At 40.5% G+C, this 22,221-nt stretch overlaps 1 protein-coding gene across 1 annotated transcript in view; it reads right to left on the reverse strand.

Annotated features, from left to right (window-relative positions):
- LOC137653565 (protein hobbit-like) overlaps positions 1–22,221 on the reverse strand; it is a 572,883-nt gene that overhangs the window by 285,738 nt on the left and 264,924 nt on the right. Inside the window, 2 exon segments of the mRNA XM_068387072.1 lie at positions 15,860–15,982; positions 16,156–16,273. Coding sequence (XP_068243173.1) covers positions 15,860–15,982; positions 16,156–16,273 — 241 coding nt within the window.

The following is a 22,221-nucleotide window of genomic DNA, read 5'->3' on the forward strand; positions in this document are numbered from 1 at the left end:
GGTTGATGGTGGAAGAGGATAGGGTAAGTGATAATGGGGAAGGTAGTGATAGTGATATTGAAAGTAAAGGGCCTAGACATAGTAAGATTGGAACGAAGGGTGATAGGAAGACTGAGAAGAAAGGTAAAGATAGTGTGAAGAAAGAAAAGAAGAAAGGTCAGGGTGTGAGTGAGGATGATCATGAATGGGTGAAGGTGGTTAGTAAGAAAAAGGGTAAGAAGGGAATAGTTAAAGATAGGACTTTGAGTGTAGAATTAGATTCATTGTATTCAAATGAAGAAGAAGGCAACAAGAAGGGAGTAGACAGTGAAGATAGTAGTGAGAATGAAGTAGGGAAGTTTGTAAGACAGTGTTTATGAGAGAGGTACCTAGGTGTGAAAGTTTTAATGAACATAGCAGTAGGGATGTATATGACTTCTTTAGGGAATATGAAAGTTTTGTCAGGCTAAGTATGGGGATAGTAAGAGAGTTTGGGCTAGGGAGTTGGGAGAATTTTTTGTCAGGATATTTGTTGACAATGTATGGGGTGATAATGAGTGTAGGGGAGGTTGAGTATGAAAGTGTAAAGAATAGGATAATTGAACAGGTAAAACGTATGAAAGGTAGTGTTAGGTATAAGCGAAAAAATGATTATGATGAAGCACGAATGAAGGTGGGTGAAGCAATCTCGATGTATGTATATGTCGGTTAGAAACATTGGCTAGAAAGAAGTATGGGGACGAAGGAATAAATGAAAATAAGGAACTAATGAAGAAGTTTTTGGGTACAGTACCAGAGAGCGTGTGTGAGTTTATTAATTTGAAACGGAAGGAGAAAATGAGGTGGACTAGAGAGAGATTAACTTGGATGATATTTTAGAGATAGTTGAGGATTACGAGTTGGATAGGTGTATGAAAGAAAGTAAATCTGTGAGTGTAAGAACTGGAATGGAGGAATGTGTGCCAGATTTGGTAGTTTTAGAGATGCTGTTATGAGAGGGCCAATGAGGGCAGCTGATAGTGTAATAGATAGAAGTGTTAGGGTGAGTAATGTAGGAATACCCATGCCGAGAAATGACGGGTTTAGACAGGGAAATCAAGTTTGGAGAAATAGAAGTGCTAGTACGCAGCAAGTTAGTTAGGTAGTGGTATCCGTGAAGAGAGGTGTTATAGGTGTGGAAGGTAGGACATAAAAAGAACGAGTGTAGATGGGCATTAGGAGCATGTTTCGGGTGTGGAGAGACAGGGCATCGTATTAGCGACTGTAAGAAAGAGAAAGTGGTTAAGTGTTATCGGTTGTGGTATGACTGGGCACATAGCGAGCGGATGCCGTAGTAATCGTATGAATGTAATTTGTGGTAATTGTGGTAAGGATGGTCATTATGCTAGAATGTGCAAGGAGCCGCCGGGGTAAGTGTACTGAATGTGGTGCAGATGGGCATGTAGCTAGGGTTTGTAGGAATAAGGGATCAAGTCAGCCAGGATGTTCGGGAAACTAATTAATCAGAGGGTTCAGCTGGGTGAGTCCTCGTGTGTGTGGGGAGTGAATGTGATGCATGTTCGTGAGGGTTTATTGCATGAAGATGTGATGGGAGAAAGAGCACATGATTGCATGAGTGTGAAAATGATTTTTAATGGTGTAGAGTTGGTTGGTTTGATTGATACTGGTTGTGGTGTCAATTTAATGTTTAGGAATGCTATGATAAGGTAAAAGAGGTTTGTGAATTTAAGGGATGTAAGGGTGAAGTAAAAGGTATTGGTAATTTGCGTATGCCTGTGCAAGGAAAGTTGCGGGAAAATGTGATGATTGGGGGGCTGATGATGGAGGATAATGATTTTTACGTGGTCGAGGGAGCGAATGAGAAATATGACGTACTGCTTGGGTATAAATTTCTGAAAAAATGTGGTATGATTGTACATCCAAGTGAATATGATTGAAATAAAGGTTAAAGGTAATATTTGTGGGGAATTTTATTTAAGGGAAGACGGTAGAGTGAGTACGAAGGTGTGGAAGGGAGTGCCGTTGGTAGCAAAGGAAAGTGTAAAGTTATCGGGTAAGAAGGCGAGGTTATTAGTGTAAAAGTTGCATGGCCGAGCAGTCTGGGAATTTCAAATGTGACGAGGATGAATATGTAGTGGAAGGTATGGAAGCAGGTAATTTGGTGAAAACAAGTGCGTATATATATGATGGTGTTATGAATATGCAGGAACCCCAGGTGTATGTAAGGTTGTTGCCGAGTGTTAGGAGGAAGAGAGTACGTGGATACGTGAGGGCGATTGCATGGGATGTATGTATACACTGATCAATGTAGAGGATGGAAGATATGTTAAGGCGAGACAGGAAATGGCTGGTAAGGTAAAGAACGATGACGATTGGGATTACGATACGTTGAAAGGAAGAATTAAGTTAGATGAGAGTATAAGTGAGGTCGAAAGGGAACGATTGCTTAAGATGTTATGGGATAAGCGGAGAGTTATGAGTCTCGGTGACGATGATTGTGGGGGTCAGACCTGCCAGAATTAAAATAGTTCTCAGTGATGATACTCCCATATATCAGCGTCCCAGGCATTTTTCTCCGCCTATTGCCAAGGAGATAGAGGAGCAGTGTCAGGAATTAGAGCGTATGGGTGTAATAGAAAGGAGTGAGAGTGCCTGGAATAGCCCTATTGTCCCTGTACGAAAGCCTGATGGAAGTTTACGTATGTGTATTGATTATAGGAAGGTGAATGAGGTGACTGTTAAAGAACGTTTTCCAATGAATGTGGTGTCTGATTGTGTTTATAAGATGCATGGAATGAAAGTTTTTACTAAATTAGATTTGGTGCGAGGCTATTACCAGATGCCTCTGGCAGAGGGGAGCAGGCCCATTACCGCATTTTCAAGTACAAATTGTCACTTTCAATTTAAAAGGTTGAGTTTTGGTCTTGCTAATGCGCCTGCTGCCTTCCAAAGAGCGATGAATGTTGTATTGGCTGGTTCGATCGACAGAAGGTGACTGTTTTTATAGATGATATTCTGATTGCGAGCGAGACTGTTGAGGAACATATGCGGTTGCTTGAGACAGTGTTGATGCGATTAATTGAAGTTGGTGTGAAAATTAAGCTTGAGAAGTGTACATGGTTGTCCAGGGAGGTGGAATTTCTTGGGCATGTAGTGGGTGAATCTGGTATAAGGAAGAGTGACAAGTTTGTGATAAGGTGCGAGAATTTCCACGTCCCCGGACTGTGCGTGAGTTGCGAGGTTTTCTTGGTTTGGTTGAGTTTGGGCGCAAGTTTGTTAGAGATTGTTCAGGTATAGGGAAGCCTTTGAATGAATGGGACGGGTAAAAGGAATACAGTAGTACAAAATTAAAATGGGATGATCGGATGATAGAAGCGTTTGAAAGGTTGAAGGAAGAGGCCGCGAAAGACGTCACTTGGCATTTCCAGACTACAGTGAAAAATGCGAATATGCTAGAGTTGTATACGGATGCGAGTGGGGTTAGTATGGGTGGTTGTTTGGTTCAAATGCAGAGAGTAAATGGAGAAGAGCAATTGAGAGTAATAGCGTATGTTAGTAAAGCGTTTAATAAAGCTGAGCGGAAGTATTCGACGATTGACAGGGAATTGGCTGCAATACGATTTTGTGTGAAAGCATTGAAAGTATTTTTGTATGGTGTAAAATTCATTGTGCGTACTGACCATCAGCCCCTAGTGTATATGATAAGGAAAGAGTGTGTGAATGCAAGGGTTGCTAGGACCATAGAGGATTTGAATGAATTTGATTTTAGGTTAGAATATGTACCGGGAAATAAGAATGTGATAGCAGATGCGATGTCGAGGATGCATGGGAGGATGGAAGATAAAGAGAGTAATCAGAATTCTGAAAGGTTGCCTGAAGGTTTAGTTGTGGAGCAGAGTTGTGAAGGGCAAGATATGGTATATAAGTGTATCCTAATGGGTTTGAGTAAGTTGGTACAAGAGGGGTTAAATACGGAAATACCAGGTAGTGTAACTGAGCTTAAAAGAAGGGTGATGAATGAAGTGTCAAAAGAAATGGTATATGAGGAGGAGAGTAGTGTACTAGAAGGGGAAGTATTATCTAAGATATTAATGGTGGTAAGTATGTTGTATGGTGTAACTGTGTATTTGTATTTTGGATGGAATCGACCGATGGAATATAGGGCATATAAGGAGAATGATAGGGAATATATCTTGAGGATGCAATGTAATGAGGAATGTTGCAAATTGTTGAGTGAGAAGGATAATGGTGCAAGTGACCTTAACCTAAGATATGACTGTATAGAGGACAGTGAATATGATGATGAACATATTGGTGAAGAGAGCGACAGAATTGAAAGGAGAGTAAATGTATGTATGCATGGTGTAAAAGGAAGGATGATGACATATGTGAATATAAATGAGAATGTATATTGTAGTTTAATTGAAACGGGTGCTCAAGTGTCATTAGTAAATGAGTCGGTTATCAGGGAAATTGAGAGGTACAATTGGGAAGTGAAAAGACAGTGTACGAGTGTGAGAATTCATGGAATAGGTCAGGGAAGTTTACTTGTTTGGGAAGAAGTGAGGTTGAAGGTGAAACTAGGGAGTATGAAGTTGAACATAATTTTATTGTAATGGGAGAGAATGAAATGCCTAGTTGTTTTTTTGATGGGAATAGATATTTTGAGGTTGCACCATGTGTCAGTTGATGTTGGTAAGGGTTTACTTTTAAAGAATGGCTGTAAGTTAATAGTAATTGAGGATAATAGTGTATTTATGGCGAATTTTGTTGGCATGATTGATATTGCAAAGAGTGAAGAAGATTGTTAAGCAAAGAAGAGGTGGAAGAAATGCAAGGTGAATGTTTCGAAATAAATAGGTTACGTGAATGTATTTTAAATGGTATTAGGGTGGAAGAATGGCCGTGTGATTTGGAAGCGTATATGAAAGTTGTTAAAAGATTATTGTTTGTAAGAATATTGTGTATTTTTTGCATAGGGGAATGGATGAAGATATATATGTTCCTGTATTTCCAATGCATGCAGCTGTAAGTATGTGTATGGTAGTGCATGACAGGTATGGGCATATGGGGAAGAATAAATTGTGGGAATGCATGCGAGAGAGGTTGTTTACGCCTGGGTTGAGTCAAATTTGTAGGGATGTAGCGACTACTTGTGAGGATTGTCAGAAGGGAAAATATCAGAGTATGCATGCAAGTCCGCCTGTTTTGAGGTTACGTATGAAAGAGCCATTTGAGATGTTTGTGATTGATTGTGTTTCGTTGCCTGTGACTGCGAGGAGACATGTGGAATGATTATCATGGTCGATCATATGAGCAAGTTTGCGTATGCAGTACCCATCAAGAATAAAAGAAGTGAGACTGTAGCGAGAATGGTAAGTCAAGTGATGTTGCCGATGAGTGTGTGTAAGCCTGCGAAAATGTTAAGTGACAATGGTCCGGAGTTTGTTGGATGGGAGTTTGAGCAGATGTTAAGAGAATGGGGCATTGAACATGTATATTCGACTCCGTATATGCCAATTGCAAATGGGTTGGCTGAAAGGACTGTAAGAACTTTGACAGAAATTTTGCGGATGATGAGTACATGTGATAATGATTGGGATTTATATGTTGGGCGTGCGTTGTGGGCGTATAATGCGACGGTGCACAAGAGTACTGGTATGTCGCCGTGTAAGTTTGTGTTGAATTTTGAAAAGATAGTAAGACCGAGATTGAGTGTGTCCGAGAATGATAGAGATGTTTGGAAGAAGCAAATGAGAGATTTGAAAGCTACAAAGTGGGAGAGAAAGTGTTAAAAGAAGTAATTGAAAAGGGAAGAATGAATGTCAATAAGGTACGTGATAAGTTTGAAGGTCCATATGAGGTGTTAGATGTTGGTTCTAGTGGGTTGAGTTATGTTTTAGGTAAAGTAAGTGTGGATGGGTAGTGTGGAAAAGGTTAGGGCACACCACAATCAGTTGCGGAAATGGAAGGAGGGTACCAAGATATATTCAGGAGAATGGTATGAATAAATGGCTGAAAACGAACAAGTATGAACCGAGTATGTGTGAGGCATTAGGTTTAGAAGATAAGCAATTGGTGTTAGTAGAGTATGGAAGGAAAAAGAAGTCTGAGAATTTTACTGGGGATAAAAGGTGGGAAAATTTTGTAGTTGTTAGCGGGAATCAGAATAAGCAGGACAAGGGTGTAAATGTACAGGTGAGTACGGAAGATAAATGTATTAATACAGATGAAACTTGGATGAGTATGAATGATACTTATAGTGTGTGTGGTTTTTTCGTTAGATGAGGCAAGAGAACGTATGACGGACACGAGAATGAAAGATAGGAGAATGATAAGCAGTATGAATGATTCTTTTGTTAAAGTAGAAAATGGTTTAGATGTAATGGATGAATTGTTGACAGAAATTAGTGGGATTTTCGGGCCAGATGAAACTGAGGTAGATGAAATAGTGAATGATATCTTAGACGAGCAGAACATAGACGGGAATAGTAATAGTACGTTGAATGAAAACGACATGGAAGAAGTGAATGAGAGAGTGCAGGTATATGAAGGCCCAGTTACCCCGAAGCCGAGGCCCTGTTCCTGATTGCGACTGGGTAATGAGAAAATAGGTAAGTGTTGTGTGAGGATTTGGCAAAGTAAGGGGGGAGGAATGTGGAGGATTAATTTTATTTTAATTTATTTTTTTTTGTTTGCCAAATCAAGAGTGAGAGAGAGAGAGAGAGAGAGAGAGAGAGAGAGAGAGAGAGAGAGAGAGAGAGAGAGGAGAGAGAGAGAGAGAGAGAGAGAGAGTGTTTATTTAAGTTTTGTCAGAGAGAGAGAGAGAGAGAGAGAGAGAGAAGAGAGAGAGAGAGAGAGAGAGAGAGAGAGAGAGAGAGAAAGTGTTTACAGTATTGGCTTTAGTTTTGTCACAGAGAGAGAGAGAGAGAGAGAGAGAGAGAGAGAGAGAGAGGAGAGAGAGAGAGATGAGAGAGAGAGAGAGAGAGTTGTTTTAGTATTGTTAAATCGAGACATTTTATTTGCTTTAGCTTTGTCATTAGAGAGAGAGAGAGAGAGAGGAGAGAGAGAGAGAGAGAGAGAGAGAGAGGAGAGAGAGAGAGAGAGAGAGAGTGAGTGTGTGAGTGAGTGAGTGAGTGTTTATTTACTTAAGTTTTGTCAAACCGCAAGAGAGAGAGTGTTTATTTGCTTTAGTTTTGTCAGAGAGAGAGAGAGAGAGAGAGAGAGAGAGAGAGAGAGAGAGAGAGAGGAGAGAGAGAGAGAGAGAGAGAGAGAGAATTTAATTTGCTTTAGTTTTGCTAGATCGCGCGTGTGCGCGAGAGAGTATGTGTGGTTGTGTGTGCGTATGGTTTGTGTGTCCCGCGGTGCGCGCCCGAAGAACAAGGGTAATTAGCGAATGGTTGTTGTTGGAAAGATTGTTGGTATATTTGAGGTTGTTTGTTTACATTTTTTTAGCTAGGATAGGGCGGTGATGAATGTCTTGGGCGAAAGCATTGGATCTCGGACTGTGGAAGGAGTCGGTTGTTATTTTTTTTGTTCTTCGAAAGCCGGCTGTTTAGTGTTTTTTTATATTCTGAGTAAGTAGCTGTTTTTATTTATTTTTGTTAGGCGCGTTCATGAGTGATAGAAAGTTTATTTATCTTTGATTATAGTGCGATAGTTTAGTTAGTTAGGAGTTTTCGTAAGCGTTTTTTTTTTTATTGCAGGCCGTAATTCCTCCTTTGGATTCCTTTATACTCCTTGGAGTTTTAGTTTGGCCTGGAAGGTGGTGTTTGCCAGCCGTGTGTATTAGATTGTATATGAATAGCTTGATGATGACGACCCGGACCGGACAATGAATGTAGGAATAGACTGCTGAAATACAGAATTTTTGAACGTTGATGACCTGGCTATAAAATACGGATTTCTCTAACGACAATTGATGACGACGACCACCGCATAAGATTGCACGGTCGAATTGGCCGTACGATAGTGTTGGCCAGTGCCAGTAGGCTACAACTGCGCAAGGACTGTTGCGTGTGAACCAAGAGGTTTTCTTGGTTTGCCATTACATTTTTTGTGTGTTGCAGAATATGATTGGTGTTTAGTATTAAGTAATTTATTTAGTCTTAAGTGTGATTTTGGTACTGTGCGTGGACTAACGGTGTTGGGTATATTAAAGGGATATTGTTTTTTTTCGATTGTTGGCGTTCTCGGTACCCTCACGCACAGATATATACAGCAAATTTTTTGTTTTTTTGTCTATTGAATTTATGATAAATTGTGATTGTTCCTGGTTTATGGCATATGGTGGATGGTTTGGTGATACGTGATTTGTTTTAGTGTTAAGTCAGTTTAATGATTTGTGTTCTGTTTTTGGTTGCGTTAATATAGTTTTAAGGCTATGTTTTGTTTTCATTTTCCTTCTGTCCAAGAGTCTAGTTTAAAGTAAAGTAAGGGGAAAGTTTGTATTGTGGGATATTTTGGAAGTAGAGTGACCAAAGGTGTGGGGGTTTGTTTTTGTTGACATCCCGCCACAGCAGGAAGTTCGTTCTGTCTGAGGCCTCCATCAGACATGAACCGAACAGGCTGATAGCGTCCTCCTGCTGGGGTAAAACCTCTTCCCTCAGAACGAAGTTAATAAGGTTCTTCAGGAGCACGCGAGGGCAAACCAAAATTTGCAAGTAAGGTGGGGTCTCTCAGCCAAAAAGAGGATCGAATCCCAGAAACAGACGTTCTTCAAGAAGAAGCAGAGGTTTATTCCTTACAAGACGGTCCGGGGTAACTCGTCGACACAGTCTTCCTCTGCTTCGACTTCTCAACAACCGGCTCCCCCTCAGCAAGTAGTCTACCTCACTGCTCCCCCTGGTACACAGCCCAACCCCTCTTGGATGTCCTCTCCTGCATACAACCCTACCTACGAATCCTCCGGTTCCTTTCGTGGACACCAGAGAGGAAGCTTCAGAGGAAGAGGACAGTTCCGCCAACGAGGCGGACCTAAAGCAAGGGGTGCCCGTGGAGGGAGGGGACCTAGGTTCACTCCCTCCCAATGATGTGATGCCGGTAGGAGGGAGACTTTATCACTTCCGAGAACATTGGACCTTCAGTCCATGGGCTCACAGCATAATATCCAAGGGCTTGGGTTGGAAATGGTCACAGGGATCTCCTCCCCCACCAGTGACCTTCTTCCAGAGACCCACTCCCATCCTGGAAGAGTACACCACAGAGTTACTCCAGAAGAAAGCGATCAAACTGGTTCGATCCCTGAAATTCCAAGGCCGCCTGTTTACAGTCCCGAAGAAAGACTCGTCGGCGTTAAGGGTAGTTCTGGACTTGTCGAAACTAAACTCTTACATCCTTTGCGACAAGTTCCGTATGCTGACTATCTCTCAGGTACGGACCTTACTTCCCCGTGGGGCCGTCACCACCTCTATCGATCTTACCGACGCCTATTATCATGTCCCAGTAGCTCGAAACTTCTCTCCTTACCTAGGCTTCCGTCTCGGCAAGAAAGCCTTTGCATTCAAAGTCATGCCCTTCGGTCTCAGCATTGCCCCCAGAATATTCACGAAACTGGGGGAGACGGTGCTCGAACAGCTCAGAAACCAAGGGATACAGATCATTGCCTATCTGGACGATTGGCTCATTTGGGCCCAGTCGACCCAGGAATGCAACAGAGTTACGTCGAAGGTAATTCACTTTCTCACCAAACTGGGCTTCCAAGTCAATCTCCGAAAGTCTCGCCTACAACCATCAAGCCACTTCGAATGGTTAGGCATTCGGTGGGACCTTTCAAAGCACAGGCTCTCCCTTCCTCCCAAGAAGGTACGGGAGATAGCTTCCAAGGTCAGGAACTTTCTCAAACACAGACAGGTGTCCAGAAGAGCTTTAGAACGAATCCTCGGCCTTCTCCAATTTGCCTCACTGACCGATCTCCTATTAAAAGCCAAACTCAAACACATCAATCGAGTTTGGAGAAAGAGAGCGACAATACCTTTAAGAGACAAGATCTCGAAGATCCCCTCTATCTTAAAAATGAGACTACGACCATGGTCCGAACGGAGGAACCTCTCCAAATCGGTTCCTCTACAGTTCCCCTCTCCACAAGTGACAATTCATACCGACGCGTCTCTGAGTGGATGGGGGGGTTACTCCCAACATCAGATGTTTCAGGGCTCTTGGTTACCCGCCATGAAGCAGTTCCATATCAATGTTCTCGAAGCCATGGCAGTGTTCTTGACCCTGAAGAGAATCTCTCCTCCGAGGTCGACCCACATCAGAGTAGTCTCAGACAGCACAGCAGTAGTCCACTGCCTCAACAGAGGGGGATCCAAGTCACCCAACCTGAATCAGATCCTGGTCACTATCTTCGCCTTGGCAGCCGACAAAGACTGGTTCCTGTCAGCAACTCACCTAGCAGGAGTCCAGAATGTGATAGCAGACTCATTATCCAGGACAAAACCACTGGAATCGGAATGGTCCCTGGACATACACTCCTTCCGGTGGATACTCAGGCTGGTTCCAGGTCTCCAGGTAGATCTCTTCGCGACCCAACTTAATCACAAACTCCCATGTTATGTGACCCCGAACCTGGACCCTCAGGCTTATGCCATGGACGCATTAGCCCTGGATTGGAACCATTGGCAGAAGATCTACTTATTCCCTCCAGTGAATCTTCTACTGAAAGTCTTACACAAACTCCGCTCCTTCCACGGGGCAGTGGCTTTAGTAGTTGGTTTCCTCTCCTCCTCGAGTTGAAACTCCGTCCCTTCCGGATCCCATTCCCCAAACTGACCCAAGTGGTCCAAACTCAGACTGTGTCAGATTCCTCAAGGATAGCCAAAACCCTAACTTTGTGGATTTCATGAAGTTTGCGGCTCGTAAGGATGCAAACATCGACCCGGATAATGTCCTCTTCATAGAATCAGACAAAAGGGACTCTATGATTCGCCAATACGATTCGGCAGTTAAGAAAACTAGCAGATTTCTTAAAGAATTCAGACCATTCGGTTATGACTCCTAATTTAGCCATCTCCTTCTTTAGGTCCATATTTGACAAAGGCCTAGCAGCTAGCACTATAACCACCATTAAGTCAGCTTTGAAGAAAGTCTTCCTAGTTGGATTTAACATTAACCTGGCGGATTCTTATTTCTCGTCTATTCCAAAAGCATGTGCTAGGCTTCGACCTTCGGTTCGCCCACAAAAGGTCTCTTGGTCTCTAAATGATGTCCTCAAACTTGCCTCCGACACGGACAACGAATCCTGCTCCTATATCACTCTTCTTAGGAAGACTTTATTTTTAACAGCTTTGGCCTCGGGTGCTAGAATCTCAGAACTAGCAGCTCTCTCACGAAACTCAGAAAACATAGATTTCCTCCCTTCAGGTGAAGTACTTCTTTCTCCAGAAAGGGCGTTCCTAGTTAAAAATGAAGACCCCCAAAATAGGTGGTCCCCTTGGAAGATTATTCCTCTTCTCCAAGATACTACTCTATGTCCAGTCACTACTCTCAGGGCCTTTTTAGCCAGGACTGCTACCTGATCATCTGGCCCCTTGTTTATCAGAGAACAAGGAGGGTACCATTTCCATACAGGGTATTAGGCAATAAATCTTATACTTCATTAAACAAGCCAATCCGGGATCATTTCCCCATGCTCATGATATCCGGTCAGTAGCTACCTCCATCAATTATTTCCAAAATATGGACTTTGATGACCTTAAAGTACACAGGTTGGAAATCTCCTATGGTCTTCAAACGCCACTATCTAAAGAACTTACAGGCCCTTAAATACCCAACGGTTGCAGCTGGGAGCCGTATCTCTCCCCAGTGATCTCTTGTTCTTCCTTTCATCCATCTCTTTTCTTCTCCCTACTACCTGCCACTCGCACCACGACGCCGCTTCCTTGGTGGTTCGTTAGTCCTAGTTTATTACATATTAGGTTAAGATGATTTTCGCTTTTAATGTGTTTACCGTAATTCAGTGTTGGGATATTCTTAGCCATGTCAGTTTTGGTTGCTTGTGCTCTGATACTCGGAGGTTTCCTTGTTATCATGTTTGTTTAGCCTTACGCTTACTATGTCCTGTGACTAGTTTATGATTAATGCTTACTTACCTTAGTATAATATATGGTTCTCCTTACATGGTGTTTTTTCTCTCCCCTCATTACTAATTATCATTGGGCTTGGAAGGCATTCTCTGGTACATTTTCACCGGCCACCACAGGTCAACCCAGAAAAGGGATTTTGACGAAGGAAAAATCTATTTCTGGGGAGAGACCTGTGGCGCCCGGTGAAACCCTTCCCTAGTCTTTTGCACGATCCCACCCTTTCCTTTCCAAGCCATCATGTCCAATACAGAAGGATGTTGTTCAGATGGCGCTCGCATCGTGGCGTGGGTGGCGGGACTCTGGTAGTTTGGCTGGTGCCTCTGTATCGGCCCATCCCTTTGACGAAGGAATTAACTAAATGGAAGACAGCCTGTGAATAGTGGCTTTCACGCGCCTTTGCTTTATACACGACACCCACAAGGTGCTCGCGCAAGGGTAGTAACCTCTGCATTCCATGCTTTTATCTTTCTCTGGTATAATTGGAAGTTTTATCAGAAAAGTATATTAGAAGGACTCCTTTTCACCGGGCGCCACAGGTCTCTCCCCAGAAATAGATTTTTCCTTCGTCAAAATCCCTTTATAATAAAAATTTTTTATAAGATCATATCTCCAGCAGCCAGTATAAAACCTAGACCACAAAAATCTTGATAATAAAAGCTGGATTCTTCAAGATAACATTCAGCAAACACCAACATGGCATGCAATTGAGCTGCCCATAAAATTCTTTGCAAAAAAAGAATTATACAAAAACTAAGTGATGTAGGTATACTAATATACTGAACCCTAACCTTCAAGGCTTTTATAGCATCTGGATCCAATTCCTTGAGTTTTTGAGATTGAAATTTTAACCAGCCATCCATTGAGATACTATCGTTAGAGAGTTATTGGGTTCTTTGACTGGCCTGACAGTGCTATATTGGATCCCTCTCTTTAGTTACAGTTCATTTTTCTTTTGTCTACACATGCATCAAATAGTCTGGCCTATTCTTTCCACATTCTTCCCTCTCCTCATACACTTGGCAACACTGAAATCACCAAACAATTCCTCTTCACTCTAGGGGTTAACTACTGCACTGTAATTGTTCAATGGCCAATTTCCTCTTGATAAGGGAAGAGACTCTTTAGCTATGGTACGCAGCTCTTCTAGGAGGACACTCCAAAATCAAATAAGTGTTCTCTAGTCTTGGGTAGTGCCATAGCCTCTGTACCATGGTCTTCCACTGTCTTGGGGTAGAGTTCTCTTGATTGAGGGTAAAATGGGCACACTACTCTATCTTATTTCTCTTCCTCTGGTTTTTTCAAGTTTTATATTTCAATATTAAAGATCTACAGTATTTCAATGTTACTGTTATAAAAATATATCTTAATTGCTCACTACTTCTCTTGTAGTTTGTTTGTTTCCTTGTTTCCTTCCTCATTGAGCTATTTTTTCCTGTTGGAGCCCTTGGGCTTACAGCATCCTGTTTTCTAGCTAGGGTTGTAGCATGGCTAGTAATAATAATAATAATAATAATAATAATAATAATAATAATATTGCATTTTTGGACAGGAAAATTATGAATTAGGGACACTATCTCTATTGTTCCTAGTTTGTTAAATTTACTCATGGTTAATTGAAGCATGAGGAGGTTTCGGTTAAAGATACACCAATGAAGCAGCCTGCGAACGTCTGTTCTGCATGGAAATTGAATTAGATTATTTGAAAGAAGAGACCACAAATCTTTCAACCTCTACCTCTGCGGACAGAAATGGCTTTAAGAATCATTCTTGCATTGACTGACATCTCAAAATTATTGATGACTTGGCAAAAAGAAATTTGTAAAAATTGACATTACTGTAAACCAATCTTGAAGTGTTGCATCCACTGATAATGCTTGACAATCTTGAACTGGAGAGCAATACAGTTCTAATTTCTTGTTCAGTACAGTCACATACATGTCTACCATAGAACTTCATACATGAGTGGTTAGTGGTTTTGTACTGATATCTTCTTTTATATTTTTATTGTGCTTGCATATTCATTGTATATTATTGTTATATTAACTATTGTATAGTACTGTATACAAATCTCACCTTACAATAGTAATGCAAACATAAAATATGTGGACAGTGAATTTGAATGGTGCTAGTCGACCTGCCAAAAACAGAAATCACTTACAAGTGTTACCTCAGCTAATTAAGCTGTACTGTAGTGATAGCACTGTACATATATTACAATAATATACATAAAAGAATCGGCAAGTGTTGTTAGATACGAACAATAGTGTTTTGTTGTTACTGTACGTATTACATGTATGTCAAAGTGTGGCGATGACTTGTTTTATGTGTACCGTAATCTTAATGTGTACACAGTACACGTATATACATGTACTATACACTTACTGAAATATGTTCATTCATTAACACAAATACTTATACCGTAACATAAACCAGGCAGAAATAATATCAATGTGTTACTTAGTGTGTTAGTTAATCGTGCATAGGCAATGAGTAGCAAGTTGGCAGGTTAGGAGGTAACCCATCTTCGGGCAGTAAGTATTTGCGGAGTCTCGATATTCACTTCTGTCTCTGTTACTTAACCCCTGTGAATAGGGAGGGGTGACTGAATGTATCAAACATTTCTTAAACATACTGTAATTATGACCCTTTTTTAATGGATTTTATTATTAAAATTTCTATGCAAATGGATTATCACTGTAAAGTTTACACGTGTTACTGTAAAGTTGACTTGTATTTTCGTTTGTATTTCATTACTGTTCTACTACTATAATGAATATTGTTATCAATAGCCTACTGTACTGTACTGGATCGTATGATGTTATTACAACAATAATACACTATATACAGTAGGATAGGTGAAAAGGAAAGAGAAGAAGCAGAGAACAAGAATGGCCCACTGTGCAGCAATCTTAACAAGGTTGACACCTGGAAGGTCAGCAAAAAATTAAAACTGCGACGACAGATGGCTGACTGTAGCCTGTTATCTGATCTTCAGTCCAGTTTACTCCTTCAGTACAATAATTTAACACAGAACATGGGAAAAAATGTTGCAAAATGCATTTCATGTGATGATACAATTTTGCAGATGGTTTATTTACCTGAAAGATCCCTCAGTTTCTAGATTTATCTTAAAACACATACCGGAAAACCTCTTGACACTATGGACTTGAGGAGAAACCTAGTAAACCATAAACCATATTCAGAAAGCACTAACATAAATGAAATCTTCTTTTTGATTGAATGAACTTTAAAAGAGTGAGGTTGAAAATGGCAAACAAGATACAATTATATTTACACCCAATCTTACCTCCAGGAACAAAAATGACTTTTCTAAAAAAGAAATTCCTTCGCTTTTTTTTTTTTTAAAGTGATTGTCAAATCACTTTATTCTTCAAAGAAATAGCACATGAATATCAGGTAGACTCATTGAAAATATACAGACAAGAAAATTTCAGCTTTCTTATGAGTCTATGAGTTATAAGAAAATTCATGAAAGAATGTTTAATATTCATTCATTTACAAAACATTCCTATATAGGTAATTCCTTTGAAATTAATACATTTAGAACAAATAGAAGAAATTGTTGAATGATAGGTGCCCCCCCCCAAAAAAAAAAAAACTACATACAGTATCTGATTTCAGATACAGTGAAAACAAATTTCTGATACTGTACTGGATATGATACTAATATAAAAAAATATGAAAATTAAATAATAGTTCAATAAACTAGAGAAATCTGAATAATCATTTACAAACATTGAACAGCATATCCATTAACAGACATTACTACTGACCTGTTTGTCTCCACCTGATGCCATCCACTTATGGTTTGCAGATAGCTGATTTTCATTGTAGCAGTGGATTCTCATAGCTAACTCTTCGCTTAGGCTGTTGACCTGCTCTTTACAGTCTGACACCTATGAAAAAGACAGCAAAGAACATAAGAAGCAAAATATACTATGGAAGTTATAGAAAATAAAATAAAAAAAAGTGGGGAAAGATGCAGACAAAGAAGAAGAATAATAGAAAATAAAATAAAAATTACTGTGTGATAGAAAGAATTAGAGATTTAGTTGATAGCCATACTAACCTGTTTCTCCAAGTCTGCTTTATCTTTTAATTTGGATTCATTCTGTGGATCCTTATCCAGTTGTCTTTGGACTAAGTAAACCTCTTTTTCTAAACATCTTAGCTGGGACATGTGGTACCTGAAAAAATATAATAATTAATCCCATAAATAATCAAAATGAATGATTTGAATGACGTAAATTCAATAATTTGCAATGGCCATTCATTTCTCAATAACATACTGAATGAGAGATTAATCTCCATATGACTCATCTTATTTGTTTACGGGTATTTGTTTCTTCATTATAGCTCCTTCCATTCTTTCAATACTCAACTATACAGTAAACAGCAGTCAGTTACATTGCATGATCTTTCCCACCTGGCTTTCTTTATATCTGATACCTTAAAGTTTGACTTGAATTTTTTCTATACTGAACTTTTGCATATTTTAATCATCCCCTTTCCCCCAAAAAAATATTGACTATGAGCTAACTTACTTGAACTCATAAGCTTTTTATTGGAAGCTGCAAAGACAACTGGAAATCTTAATCTAATGAGAACAGGAAATATAACAATAACAATGACCATACAAAGATAAAAAAGTTAGGAATAGACAAGATTAAAAATCTAGATAACATCAAAATGTACTCCCTTTCAAAATAAGAGGCTGAGTGACATATTCATCTGATGTGTACAAAAAAGAAAAAAAAACAGAGAGAATCCCAGGGAGATTAGATAATGAATTTCATTTCCATCATTACAATGAAATTTAATCAAACATGTATTTAATGTAAACACCCGAACATAAACCCTATGCAATCAGCCACTCATAAGTAAAGTAAAATTACAAAAAGAAAAGTCCCTTTCATCATTAGCACCAAGATCATGTTTTAAAATAAATTAGGACTATCATTATGCTTAATTCTATGTTTAACTTCTTCTCCAGAAGCTCGGCTTATCGACATTTACTCAATCAAATTCAACAAAATTTTCCTATTTTGTTTCCTTTCAATAGACACATGCCTCTAGTAAAGTAGAATCTTAGATGCACTTTACACATTCAACATTGAAACATCCCTGAACATAGCGAAGGAATATTCATCTAATTCATAATCATTAAGAGACCCATTATGAATGGCATTAACTAATACAAAAGAGGACATAAATATTCCCGAGATTCACCCTTATGTGACTGATGGCACATACCCTGCATCAGGTACCAAGACAATTGGCAATGATACATCAGCTAAACAACAATCATAACAGACCAAATAGGGTTTCTGGCCTAAAATTGCCATTCCAAAGTCCAAAAAAGATAAAACATGTCCTACACATCAATGTATTGTAAGCCCAACACTAGTTATGACCATATCCTGCTGAGATAAGATGAAATATCAACTTATCAATTCTTTTTAATACATTTCTGTACAGTTTCCTTTGACTGGCCATACAGTACTACACTGAATCGCTCTCTCTGGTTAAGTTTTATTTTGTCTTTGCCTACACATACATTGAGTCATCTGGCCTATTCTTTACACATTCTCCTCTGTCTTCATACACCTGACAACACTGACATTACCAAACAACTCTTTGCTCAAGGGGTTAACTATTGCACTATGATTGTTCAGTGGCTACTTTCCTCTTGGTAAGGGTATAAGACTCTTTAAATGTGGTAAGCAGCTCTTCTAGGAGGAAACCCCAAAATCAAGCCATTTTTTTAGTCTTAGATAGTACCATAGCATCTATACCATGGCCTTCCACTGTCTTAGATTAGAGTTCTCTTGTTTGAAGGTACAGTACACTTGGACATAATGTTCTATCTTATTTCTCTTCCTCTTGTTTTTTTAAGCCTTTAAAGTGTATATATGAAAGATCTAACTTAATGTTGTTGCTGTTATCAAAATATTTTATTTTGATTATTACTTCTCTTGTAGTTTATTACCCTGTTTCCTTTCATCACTGGGCTATTTTTCCCTGTTGGAGCCCTTGGGCTTATAGCATCTTGCTTTTCCAACTAGGATTATAGCTTAGCTTGTAATAATAATAATAATAATAATAATAATAATAATAATAATAATAATAATAACAATAATAACAATAATGATAATAATAATAAGACAAAGAAGAAAAAAGAAATAGATACTCAATTGTGTTTAACCCCCATGGAAGTACTATTTTTGGTAAATGTCCAGGAGAGGGCCGCATCTGTTTTTCAAGTATTAACGACGAAAAACAACCTGAATAGTGTTGCACATCATATAGAAACATGAGGAAATTAATAAAAAAGAAACTAAGACTTACTCTTACACACAAAATGTAAGCATAAACCTACTAATACAATTATGGGGGACCCCAGTGGGAAGTGGGGTTTTTGGGAGGGGGGAGGAGGAGAAAAGTGATTTTCGGGGCACTACCGAACCTAATACAACCACCTAACCTAGGGCCCTGTACCCCTACCTAGGCCTACCAGGGGGGGCTCCCCCAACGACCCCCCCTTAAGGCCACAGTGATTTTCGGGGCCAAACGTGTAAGACGTCATAGTGGACTAGTTTGTCTGCGGATTATAGTAGTTACAGGGCTCATTTGAGCTAAAAACAACACACAGTCAACAATAACAACAGACTTAAAAAAATTCTGGGAGGAAGACAAGAGTAGCGTGAGTTTGATAGTCGATATTTCGACTCTTATTGAATTTCACGAAATTATCTCACTCGTATACCACTATTTACATACATTCCTACACATTCTAGTAAAAATACATTGAATATCACTGATATCTTCATGCGGCCCTCTCCTAGACATTAACCCTATTTTTGATAGGAATACATTATAAAAAAACTATCGAGTAATTTAAGCCTTCAGAGAAAAAGTAACACAAAACATCAAGAAATAAAAGAAAAATTACTGTAAATATACTGATGTGGCTCTAATATGTTATTTTTATAATAAAATAAATTTTTTAATATACTTACCCGGTGATTATATAAGCTGCAACTCTGTTGCTCGACAGAAAACTCTACGTTAAAAATCCGCCAGCGATCGCTATGCAGGTAGGGGGTGTACTTCAACAGCGCCATCTGTCGTGCAGGTACTCAGTACTCAATGTAAACAAAGAACTCAATTTTCTCCTCGGTCCACTGCGTCTCTATTGGGGAGGAAGGGAGGGTCCTTTAATATATAATCACCGGGTAAGTATATTCAAAAATTTATTTTATTATAAAAATAACATTTTTCAATATTTAACTTAGCCGGTGATTATATAAGCTGATTCACACCCAGGGGGGTGGGTAGAGACCAGCAATAAATGTTTACATTATTATGAGCTAAGGATTTTTTATTTCATTTTAGCAGTTATCAAAATAACAAACTTAAAATAAATAAGTACCTGGTAAGGAAGTCGACTTGAACAATTACTCTGCCTTTTTAAGTACGTCTTCCTTACGGAGCCTCGCGATCCTCTTAGGATGCTGAGCGACCCCTAGGAGCTGAAGTATCAAGGATTGCAACCCATACAACAGGACCTCATCAAAACCTCTAATCTAGGCGCTTCTCAAGAAATGACTTTGACCACCCGCCAAATCAAGTAGGATGCGAAAGGCTTCTTAGCCTTCCGGACAACCCAAAAACAATAATAAAACATTTCAAGAGAAAGATTGAAAAGGTTATGGAATTAGGGAATTGTAGTGGTTGAGCCCTCACCCACTACTGCACTCGTTGCTACGAATGGTCCCAGAGTGTAGCAGTTCTCGTAAAGAGACTGGACATTCTTAAGATAAAAAGACGCGAACACTGACTTGCTTTTCCAATAGGTTGCGTCGATTATACTTTGCAGAGATCTATTTTGTTTAAAGGCCACGGAAGTTGCGACAGCTCTAACTTCGTGTGTCCTTACCTTCAGCAAAGCTTGGTCTTCCTCATTCAGATGGGAATGAGCTTCTCGTATTAACAGTCTGATAAAATAGGATAAAGCATTCTTTGACATAGGCAAAGATGGTTTCTTAACTGAACACCATAAAGCTTCAGACGGGCCTCGTAAAGGTTTAGTTCGTTTTAAATAGAACTTAAGAGCTCTTACAGGGCATAAGACTCTTTCTAGTTCATTTCCAACCATACGATAAGTTTGGAATATCGAACGATATTGGCCAAGGCCGAGAAGGCAGCTCGTTTTTGGCTAGAAAACCAAGTTGTAGAACATGTAGCCGTTTCAGATGAGAATCCGATGTTCTTGCTGAAGGCATGAATCTCACTGACTCTTTTAGCTGTGGCTAAGCATACCAGGAAAAGAGTCTTTAAGGTGAGATCTTTCAGGGAGGCTGATTGTAGCGGTTCGAACCTGTCTGACATAAGGAATCTTAGTACCACGTCTAAATTCCAACCAGGTGTAACCAAACGACGCTCCTTCGTGGTCTCAAAAGACTTAAGGAGGTCCTGTAGATCTTTATTGTTGGAAAGATCTAAGCCTCTGTGACGGAAGACTGATGCCAACATGCTTCTGTAACCCTTGATAGTGGGAGCTGAAAGAGATCGTTCTTTCCTCAGATATAAGAGGAAGTCAGCTATTTGAGTTACAGAGGTACTGGTCGAGGATACGGATACTGACTTGCACCAGTTTCGGAAGATTTCCCACTTCGATTGGTAGACTCTAAGGGTGGATGTTCTCCTTGCTCTAGCAATCGCTCTGGCTGCCTCCTTCGAAAAGCCTCTAGCTCTCGAGAGTCTTTCGATAGTCTGAAGGCAGTCAGACGAAGAGCGTGGAGGCCTTGGTGTACCTTCTTTACGTGTGGCTGACGTAGAAGGTCCACCCTTAGGGGAAGTGTTCTGGGAACGTCTACTAGCCATCGAAGTACCTCGGTGAACCATTCTCTCGCGGGCCAGAGGGAAGCAACTAGCGTCAACCTTGTCCCTTCGTGAGAGGCGAACTTCTGCAGTACCTTGTTGACAATCTTGAACGGAGGGAATGCATATAGATCTAGATGTGACCAATCTAGGAGAAAGGCATCTATATGAACTGCTGCTGGGTCCGGGATTGGTGAGCAAAATATTGGGAGCCTCTTGGTCATCAAGGTTGCAAAGAGATCTATGGTTGGCTGGCCCCAGGTGGCCCAAAGTCTCTTGCATACATCCTTGTGGAGGGTCCATTCTGTTGGAATTATTTGTCCCTTCCGACTGAGACAATCTGCCATGACATTCAAGTTGCCTTGGATGAACCTCGTTACTAGTGAAATGTCTAGACCTTTTGACCAGGTGAGGAGGTCCCTTGCGATCTCGTACAACGTCAGAGAGTAGGTCCCTCCTTGCTTGGAGATGTACGCCAAAGCTGTGGTGTTGTCCGAGTTCACCTCCACCACTTTGCCTTGAAGGAGAGACCTGAAGCTTTTCCAGGCCAGACGTACTGCCAGTAGCTCCTTGCAGTTGAAATGCATTGTCCTTTGACTCGAGTTCCATATTCCCGAGCATTCCCGACCGTCTAATGTCGCACCCCAGCCTACGTCCGATGCGTCCGAGAAGAGAACGTGGTTGGGAGTCTGAACAGTCAGGGGAAGACCCTCTCTTAGGTTGATATAGTCCTTTCACCAAGTCAGACAAGACTTTATCTTTTCGGAAACCGGGATCGAGACCGCTTCTAGCGTCTTGTCCTTTTTCCAGTGAAAAGCTAGATGGTATAGAAGAGGACGGAGGTGTAGTCTTCCTAGTGACACAAATTGATCCACGGATGACAGCGTCCCTACCAGACTCATCCACAGCCTGACTAAGCAGCGTTCCTTCTTCAGCATCTTCTGGATGGATAGCAGGGCTGGGGGCTGATCGTCTTGTTCAGCAACGTCCTCATCAGATGGTTCCTCATCCGAAACTGATGAGGAAACGGCAACGGAGTGGGCAACGTCTGACTCGCTGAATCCGGTCGCACTGGTGGATGCGTGACGGAGCCGGACGCAATATCATGGAACTGCTGCACAGTCTGTGAACTGTCAACAACCATGGGTGCGCGAGGAAGCACAGCGTCAACCCGAAACTGTCTAGACCGTCTGGGTTGTGCAGTCAACACCCTACCGGGTTGCTGAGGTTGACGCACTGCGTCACAACAAGT

This window comes from Palaemon carinicauda, chromosome 14 (genome assembly GCF_036898095.1).
Source record: "Palaemon carinicauda isolate YSFRI2023 chromosome 14, ASM3689809v2, whole genome shotgun sequence".
Taxonomy (NCBI): Eukaryota; Metazoa; Arthropoda; class Malacostraca; order Decapoda; family Palaemonidae; genus Palaemon; species Palaemon carinicauda.